The sequence below is a fragment of the Echinops telfairi genome, unplaced genomic scaffold (assembly GCF_000313985.2).
Source record: "Echinops telfairi isolate 266 unplaced genomic scaffold, ASM31398v2 ScPeMD7_29;HRSCAF=101, whole genome shotgun sequence".
Lineage (NCBI taxonomy): Eukaryota > Metazoa > Chordata > Mammalia > Afrosoricida > Tenrecidae > Echinops > Echinops telfairi.
The window spans coordinates 551,688-561,597 of record NW_022103926.1 but is presented as its reverse complement, the minus strand read 5'-3'; the positions used below and the strand labels follow the sequence as shown (position 1 = coordinate 561,597).

General features: G+C 49.5%; 1 protein-coding gene across 1 annotated transcript in view; it reads right to left on the bottom strand.

Moving 5' to 3' along the window:
• MYO18B (myosin XVIIIB) overlaps window positions 1-9,910 on the bottom strand; it is a 307,510-nt gene that overhangs the window by 160,195 nt on the left and 137,405 nt on the right. Inside the window, exons 26-27 of the mRNA XM_045289537.1 lie at window positions 1,538-1,657; window positions 573-681 (exon numbers count right to left, since the gene is read on the bottom strand). Coding sequence (XP_045145472.1) covers window positions 573-681; window positions 1,538-1,657 — 229 coding nt within the window. The remainder of the gene's footprint in view (window positions 1-572; window positions 682-1,537; window positions 1,658-9,910) is intronic.

The window sequence follows — 9,910 nt, the reverse complement described above, 5'->3', positions numbered from 1 at the left end:
GAGGACCTCAAACGCCTCTTCACCAACCTTCCTTGTAAATGCCTCCTCTGGGAGTAGCCAAGTTGAGAGGGTCAGGGAGAAGAGAAAGCAAATGCATCTCAGTCCTTCTCCATCACTACATCCCTCTACTCCTCTGAAGGCTCCTGGAGCAGGAATTCTCTGGAGGCACTGAAGGAATGGTGTCAATGTCTCATAGATGCAAAAGCACTGGGCATCCTTCTCAACTGGCCGCTTTGGGCTGGAGAGAGAAGTCTGAGAGCCACAGAGGCAAATTGACAGGGAGGACCTGCCCATAGAACAACTATTTTTATTACTGTTGGCAATATTATTAAATAGCACCTGTCTCTTTGATCATGCATTTTGGGGAACAATGTTGGATGATCTATTTGGCAACTCATCCTTCCACCGGAATGGAAGCTCCAGGTGACTCAGGGATGGGTCTTATGCTCTTGGTTTTGGTACCAGGCTCTAACGCAAGACACCCTAAGTCAGTGCTTAGTGTGTATCGAAAACAGAATGACCGATGAATGAATCAAACAAACAAACAAAACCCCAGACCCTGGTCTGCCCACCTTCTCCGGTGTGGCTTCTCCCCACGTCATCCAACTGAATCTTCTGCTGAGCTTCTTCCAGCTGCTTCTCCACTGCCCCCAAATTCTTCTGCACTTGCTCCCACTTGCTCTGGAAGAAAAGGCTCCCACAGCTGTACAGTGGATTTCAACCCACATCGACCCAGGAGGACAGGGAGGAGCTGCTCCATAGACCCAGTAGGACAGGGCGGAGCTGCTCCATAGACCCAGTAGGACAGGGCGGAGCTGCTCCATAGACCCAGTAGGACAGGGCGGAGCTGCTCCATAGGGTTCGGAGGCTGTCCCTCTTTAGAGGAGCAGACTACCTCATGGCTCTACCTCCTAGTGACTGGTGGGTGTGAACCATTGACTTTACAGTTAGCAGCCCTCCGTGTAACCCGCTGAGCCATGGGGACTCCTTCAAGGTATGCATAGAAGGTCCATAGAGTTGGCAGGCACTGCATGACGCTAAGCCACGGCCTCTCCTAGACCAAGACTTGTGGCTGCCGGCTGCCACAGCGCCTGTCTCTGGCTCCTGGTGACCTCGTGAGTAGGCAACAGAAACACAGCCTCGTCCTGGGCAATCCACATGAAGCTGGCTGCAGACTAGACCACTGCTGTCCACATGAGCTGGTTTGGAGAGACCTAGCTCACCACATCTTTTTCTCTAGTCTGTCTTAGTCTGGACACTCCGCGGAAGTCGGTTCTGTGGCGCAGCTACATACCACCACGGACAGATGGGTGGTTGTTGCCCATGTGATGCATTGGCCAGAATCCAACCCACGTCTCCAGTATAGAAGGTGAAACCTCTCCTGTGCACTCATCAGAGACCCATGTGGTCCTCAGGGCCTTGGCCATGGGAGTCAGAAAGCTTGTGCCTCTTATCTAGACTTACCGACCCAGACATGAACCCAGGGAACAGGCCCAACTCCTCCCAGCCGTCCTGCTCAGCCACCCAGATGGCCCACCTTCAGCTCCTGCACTTCTCGGAAGGTCCTCAGCCGCTCTGCCCGCTCCACCTCCAGAGCCTGACAGGCCACATCCCCCTTGAAGCGCTCATCCGCCAGCTCTGTGGTCAAGTCAGCAATCTGAAACGGGTGGGAGAGAATGCATCGCTCATGTGGCCAGCAGAGTCTGTGCCCCGACATACACTTTGCCACACCACCCTTGGTAAAAACACCAAGGGTTGTCATGGAAACCACTGGGTGGCACCAGCAGTTTGGACAGATGTACTCAACTAAAGGTTTCAGTGGTCTGAATCCATACATGGTGGTACCGAGAAAGAAAGGCCTGGCAAGAGCTTCTTTTAAAATCATAGTCCCTGGTTACTCTTTGGGTCTGGAACAGAATGGATCCCCATGGCTCCAATGACAGGCAAAACCAGACAGAGTCTATTGGTGAAGCGGTAATGCTAGGGAGGCCTGCGCTCATTCAAACTGTCAGCTGTTGGAGATTCAAAGGGCAGCATCGGCCCAAGGATAATGGTCAGAAGGTAGGAATGGGTTAGGATGTGAAGTTTTTACTGATGAAGATCAAAGACTACTGCCTTCAGCATGAGTGACCCCTCAGTGTACAGGAAATAAAGAGCCCACTAACAGATCACATCAGTGATGGAGAAGGCTGTCGTCGTAGCTGGATTCACACTCATAGAAGCAGAACTCAAGAAGCCTCGCTATGTATTGCACTGGGCAAATCTGTTGCACAAGACTTCTTCTGATTGTTAGACAGCAAAGGTGTCACTTTGAGGACTAAGGTGTACCTGCTCAAGATAGGATATTTTCCATGGCTCCTGGGTGTGGGGAAGCTGGACAATGAATAAGGAGGACCAGAAGAACGGAGGCATTTGATTTACAGCATTGACCAAGAATATTCAATATCCCGCAGACTGCCAGAGAATGACTAAATCTGCCTAGGAGAAGAAAAGTGGCCCTGGCAGTATACTGTTACCTGTTGGGCTGTTCACCACAAGGTTAGCCGTTCAAAACCACCTGCCGCTCCCCTGTCAAGATTTGGACTTAGAAACCCACAGGGCCAGTTCTGCCCTGTTCTATAGGGTCGCTGTGCGTCAGAATCTCCATGGAAGTGAGCTTTCTTAGCTTGGGGAGAAGTACAGCCAGAATGTAGCCACAGAAATGAGAATGATAAGACTTTATCTCACATATGTTGGACACGTCATTAGGAGAGACCAGTCCTTGGAGAAGGACATCAGGCTAAGAAGAGGGCAGTGAAAAAAGAGGAAGACCAGCAAGGAGATGGATGAACACAGCAGCTGAACAACTAGGCTCAGCCACATGAGCGGTGAGGATGCTGCTGTCCATAGGGTCTCTACAAGATGACATTGACTTTCCACTAAGAATGATGTCCTTGCGCTCCACTGTCAATTTGTGGTCCTGCGGTGACTGGCCTGTCACTGTGATGCTGGAAGCTATGGCCCTGGTATCTTAAATACCAGAAAATCACCCTGGGGGAACAAGTTTCAGCAGAGCTTTCAACTAAGTAGAAGCTCTGGTGGGTTTGTGCTGGGCTACTAAGCATGAGGTTGGGAGTTCAAACACACCAGCCACTCCGGGAGAGAAAGATGAGGCAGGGGTGGATAAAACATAGAGCAAAATTTCAGAATAGACTGTTGGGCCTGATCCCAATTTTGTTTGTGTTTGCACGTTAAAAAAATAGCTCTCTTAAAACTATTAATAAGGTTTTTCTTCCCCCTAAATATGTGGACACAAGGTGAACTCAAATTTCCAAGTGGGACATTTCTGTACTATTGGAAAATAAACTGTGTTGTTTTTGTCATCAGGGAGGGGAAAAATAAACAAGTTTCTTTCAAAAATAGAGGGAACTGAGATGGAAGCTACAGACCTCAGGCCTGCAGCTCCACACGTTCTAATTTAAGTCCACCGTGCTTTCCCTTAGGAGCCCTGGTGGCGTAGTGGCTATGCATTGAGCTGCAATCCGCATGGTCAGCTGTTCAAAACCACCAACCACTCTTAGAAAGATGAGGCTTTCTGCTCCCATAAAGAGTTACAACGAGTCAGAAACTCACAAGGGCAATTCTGCCCTGAACTGTAGCATTGCTATGAGTTGACAGTGACTCAATGACAATGTATTGACTTGAGTTGATCCTTTCCCCACAGGACTGGTTACACCAGAGCCTGCTTAGATCAAAACACAGATTTCAAATGAGAAAGAGCAAAGGGGGACATGGGAAGCTGCATGGGAATATTCTGAAGTCACATGGTAAGTAAGTGGTGGATCGGGATTTGAACCCCAATCTGATAGATCCAAGAAATGGCCATCTGTTCGTGGATGCATTTTCCCAAGTTGTCCCAGTCATCGCTGAGGTAGGCTTCTTTTATGCTACGCCTTATACTGATCTTTCCCCTGTGGCCTGGGGGAAATCCTTGCATTACAATGGCTTGATTAAAATGTAAATAATATGGCTCATTCAGGTCTACAGGATTTCATTTCTCCTTATTAAAAACAAAGAAACGCACTGCCATTGAGTCCATTCTGACTGATAGCGACCCTAGAAGACAGAGTAGAAACGCTTCCTGTGGGTTTCCAAAGCAGTACATCTTTATAGGAACACAAAGCCTCATGTTTCTCCTACGGAGCTGCCAGTGGTTTCGAACTTCAGGCCTTGTGATGAGCAGTCTAACATGTAACTTTGTATGGCTGAGTTAACCACCCCCACTGTCTACATCCAAATTTCTCCATAACCCTTGCAGAAGTTCAGTGCATCCTTACTGCCATAGAGAAGAAATCAAATCATAGCGGCCTTATAGGACAGGGTAGAACTACCTCTGTGGGTTTCTGAGACTAATTCTTGCTGGGAATAGAAAGCCTCATCTATCTCCTGCAGCATAGCTCGTAGTTTTGAATTGTTGATCTTGTGATTAGCAGCCCAACACACACCTCACTATGCCATGAGGGTTCCTTAGTGACACTAAAGCAGTAGCCAAAATGGTACAAGTAACTGAAACACCCCTCAACAGATGAATGGAGAAACAGAGTTCTTATGTTCCAACCCATTTGTTGCAGCCACTTTGTGAATTCATCTTGTGTGCATAGGGCCTCAGTTCAATTGGCCTACCGCTCCCTTTGCAGAAAAACAACTACTCAGCACCTGAACAACTACTCAGGCAACTGAAACTGTTATAGTATAGCTTATAATCTGGACAAAGAGCTGTACCTACAACAGAAGAGGCACACAGAGGTATTGTAGCTGAAACAGTGGCCAGCAGGTACAGGCTGGTACATCAGGCATGCCCCACCTCACACCTCGTCCTGCCCTGCCACCAACATGGACGCTAAATTCCGGAGCTGTGCTCTTGCCACCTTAACCAATGAGTCTAGCAATTAATTTGTGCTAGTTATCCCAAGCAAAGAGATTCCACAATCAATTTAATGCATTCACTTTGAGTTTCATAGAACCCAAGTCTCAAGTGCAAGAGACCCTTTGAGGCCTTTCAAACTGGGAAGTGATGAAAGACTATGGAGACAAAACAGCTTCTGGCCTTTTCCCATTCCTACAAATCCCTCTGCCTTCCACAGGGCAGTGGGACCCTGGGGCTTTGTGCCTAGGTGAGGAGGGGGCCCCACACCCCTAGCTGTTAGGAGAAGCGACATGAAAGGCAATTTATTGAGTGAAGAGCTGGGTTTAAAAACCCAGAAGGGTTACTCAAGGACCAATTACCCTCAAATGCTGTGGAAAACCTGCATAGGCTCCACTGGGGGACCAAGAACTGTAGTCTCCAAGGGTCCCTGAGAAAACAAAGTGGGTAGAAGTGAAGCCACTCAGAGTCCAGCAGAACATGTCCTGAGCTCTGGCAGCATTTGTGAAAGGTGAGCAGCGAAGCTTTTTATTGCTGGGAATCTCCCCAGTGGCAGAGGCACCAATCCAACAGCCTCTGCTTGCACAGCTCAATGACACTGATTCTCCCTCCCGGAGGCCTTCCTCCCCCCCTGACATAACCCCCAACCTCCAAAGCTTCCAGTCTTCATCTTTCTGGTTTCTATTGCCCATTCCATCCCATACCGATGGCTCTCAAAGAGCAGCATGTTCAAGGCAGACCTTTTTGTACGAGTTAAGCTGGACATGTGTCATTAACTAGTTAAGCTACGTCACTGTTTGGTTTTCAGAAGAACTTCATTCAGGAAATGGATATTTGGTGGGAGGTGGAGTTACGGTTTAAAGATCATCTCAAGGTACCGTATACACTCGAGTATAAGCCGACTCGAATATCAGTCGAGGCACCTACTTTTACCACAAAACCTGCATAAAAAGTGTGCTGGAAAAACTTGCCTTATACACGAGTATATATGGTAATTGTTTCAGGGGCTCATACAGCCTCCAGGACTCCAGCAGATCAGGGTTCTATGAGAATTTGAAATTCTGCATTGCATGTGTCCTCTCTTTTGGATAGGATCTTGGATCACCATGTTTAGTGAGAGTAGCCAGGCACCACCTAGTTCTTCTGGTCTCATAGTAGGAGTTATTTAGGGAGACAATTGGCTACACATTCCATTATCTTCTTCCTCTTCTTGACTTTCCTGTCATTCCAGATGAGTAGAGACCAATTGGCATCCCTGGGATGGCTGCTTGTAGGGAATCAAGATTGGACTGTCACCGACACTTGCTTTCATGAATCCAGTGGGCATTATTGAAATGTTTAAAGTGTACCAGACCCTGCCCTTGAGGACCCCTCCAGGGAACTGGGAGGAAAAGTCACCACAGTGGTACCCATGTGTCTTTACTCAACTCTGCCCTTGACTCTTATAGTCAAAGATTGCCAGATCTAAGACCCAACTCACCTGCCTGCAGACAGCAGAAAACAACCATCTCCCACCCTCACCCTGTCTTGTTCTTTTCTGCCTGCAACAAAAAAGGCCTCTTTATTCTAAGCTTTGCATAGACCAGAGCTCACACTAACGAAATTTGGAGGCTCGGCATGTTAAGCGCTCGGCACCCATCACCTTCTTCTTCCCTTTCTCTCAAACTCACTGCCATGGAGTCAGTGACAATTCACCGTGACCCTACAGGACAGGGTAGTTTCCCCTGTGAGTTTCCAACGCTGGAACTCTTTATGAGAGGAGAAAGCCCTGTCTTTCTCCCACGGAGCAGCGGTGGTTTCTTCTTTAAGACCCTCACTATCTTCTGAAGTATTTCAGTTAGTCCTTTTTTTTCACAGACCTGACTAGCAACGGAGGCACTGAGACCTGAAATGAGCTACCCAGTATGGTAGCTGGTTAGGTGGCAAGAACTTGTCTCGCCTACTTTGAACATGTCATCAGGAGGAACCAGTCCCTGGAGAAGGACATTAGACTTGGTGAAGTTGAGGGTCTGCTGAAAAAGGAAAGCTTCCACGAGATGGCTGGACACAGTGGCTGCAACAATGGCCTGCACCCTAACAATACAGGTGAGGATGGCGCAGGTGAAGCAGCCTGTCCTATTGCACACAAGCTCGCCAGGAGTCGGAACAACCCAGTGGTACCTAACAAGTTGCGGAGGGTGTTGAGTCCAGTAGCCTGGCTCATAACCACTCTCTCCTTTAACCCCATTCCTCCATCTGAGGATCAGGCGGAGCAGGAATCCTAAGGACCCGGAACAGACCACTATTCGTGACTCGGAGACATAACAGTTCTTGGCCAAGGTTAAACAGCCAATGGGGGACAGATCAAAGGCCAGATCAGATCCTTATTTTACTGTGATCAAACAGGGCACATGTGGACAGCCCCCATGGGAGATAAGCCACCTTCTGTCCCCATCGACCTGTAAGACACCAAAGAACAAGGGAATTAGCCAATGAGGGGCCAGCCTCACCATAGCCCCAGCTGACTCGAATGCTGTTTGTCAAGAAGATTAAGCCTCGGCAGTTCAGTCTCCAGACATGCCCCCAGGGCTGTCTCGGTCAGCAGGGAAAACCCAGAACAAATCCCTAGCTTAGTGGCAGGCTTCCAGGGTTTCCAGAGAGATACACAAGGGCACAGTTCAGAGAGCATTGTCTGTATTCATTTCTCTCCCAGGGATGGAAGGTAGCTGGGTACAGAAACCACTCATAAATAGTAGCAACGGACAGTGACCAGGAGCCCGTGTGGCATCGTGGTTACTTATTGGGTTGCTAACTGCAAGGTCAGCAGTTTGAATACACCAGCTGCTCCTTGGGAGAAAGATGATGTTTTCTGTTCCCCTAAAGATGTAAAGTCTCAGAAACCCAGAGGGCGGTTCTACTTGGTCCTGTTATCATTGTTGTTAGGTGCCATGGAGTCAGTTCCAACCCACAGCACCCCCAATTCATTGCAATGACCACACAGAACTCCCAATTATGGGGGCTTATTGGGGAAGCTAACAAGTTACAAAATGGTAAGGATACTGTTCTTTCGTCTGCAACACCTCTCTCAGCCACACTGGCAGACATGACTTTCTGGTCCTTGGCCTTCAGCCATGTGGCCCCTTGGCCTCTGCCCCCATGACTAAGGAAGCTCACTGTTTAGCCTCTCTGTATCCGTACATCAACTCTCTGTTCTGTCTCATGGTCTCGGGGGTGTGGCCACTGCTGGCGTCACACTTTCTGCAGGGACCTCCTAGGCACGCTCCACTGGTGGCTCCTCGTTCTGGATGGCTATTGGGTCGCTGCTCCTGCCTCTGAAATGGTTCCCTCACATTCAGGCCAATGGCAAAACCGACCACGCCCCCCAAGTGACAGTCTTCTACACCTTATTTGCACGTTCCTACCCATTGGAACATGTTGTCAGGAGAGACCAGTCCCTGGAGAAGGACATCATACTTGGTAAAGTGGAGGGAGGCCCTTGCAAAAGAGGAAGGGCCTCGATGAGATGGACTGACGCAGTGGCTGCAACCCGGGGCTCGGACATAAGCGCAGTTGTGCGCGTGGCCCAGGAGCGGGCAGTGTTCCCTTCTGCTGCCCATTGGGTCCGTGAGTCAGACCCGGCCAAAGGTTCCCACCAAGAACAAAAATGCATTTGGTGGGAGCACAAGGATTATGGATGGGAGAGCCACACCACATGGTTCCACACAGAGACTGCGTGGATAACAGAGCGAAAGGCTGTGCGATCTCATGCCATCTGCGTGACCAGGGTCAGTTGGCGCCCACGTTGCCGCCATGGTGTCTATCCATTTCACTGCGGATTTCCTTCACCTCCGCTCTTCATGGACCGTGCACCTGTCGAAAGGCAGTTAGACAAAGTGCCATCGCCTGTCCTCCTTCCTAAGGAGCATTCTGACTACAATTTCTTCAAAGACTGATTTGTGAATTCTTCTGGAAGTCCACACCATACTCGATCTTCTTCACCAGCATCACAAACACGTGGGAATCCCGGGAAGGAGTGAGAGGAGTGGTGTTGCGCTGAGGGGATCCCCAGCAATGAGATGGTGCCAACGGTGTACACATTGCTGGATTTAAAACTGATGGTTGGCTCTGTACACTGCCATCCAAGTTACAATCTAAAGTCAAATAAAGTCAAAGTACAGATGTACAGCCAGGCAGATCGCAGCCCAACATGTCACCACTACCCAGACTCCAGTCACCCTCCCGCCCCTCTCTTGTCTCACAGGCATCCTGCAACTGCCAGACCAGCCTGGGCCGGGCCGCTCTTACACTGTGCCCTCCGCCCGGCATGCCCTCCGCCCCCTGGGGACACCTGCTTCTCTCTCCAGCCAAGCATTCTTTCCGTTCGGCACGGATCCTCGGCCTCCGTCACAGTGACAGAGCTCACCCGTGGGTGGGTCAGGCCTCAGCTGCTACAATAGCAGTCTGGCAGCCATGTGGATGCTGGTTGCTCTCACGTCCATTCAGACTCAGGGTGAGCCAGGTGGGCAGCGCTCTTCCGAGGAGCCCCGCTGCACCGGGACCTGAGTGCTGGGCTGCTCACTGTAAGGTTTCCAGTTCAAACACGACCTATGCACAACGGAATGAAACACTGCCCGGTCCTGTACCATCCTCACAATTGGTTCTATGCCTGAGCCCACTGTTGCAGCCACTGTGACAATCCTCTCCTTCGCCGCTCCTCTGTTTCACCAAGCAGGATGTCCTTCTCCAGGGACTGGTCTATCCTGACAATATGTTCATGTAAAGATGAAGTCTTGTCATCCTTGGCTCTACAGAGCATTCTGGCCATATTTCTTCCCAAACCTATCAGTTTGCCCTTTTAGCAATACATGGTACTTTCAGTATTCTTCTCCAGCACCACAATTCAAATGCATTGATTCTTCTTCAGTCTCCTTGATTCAATGTCCAACTTATACATGTACACATGTATAGGAGGCAATGGAAAATATCATGGCTTGAATCAGGTGCACCTTAGTCCTCAAAATAACATCC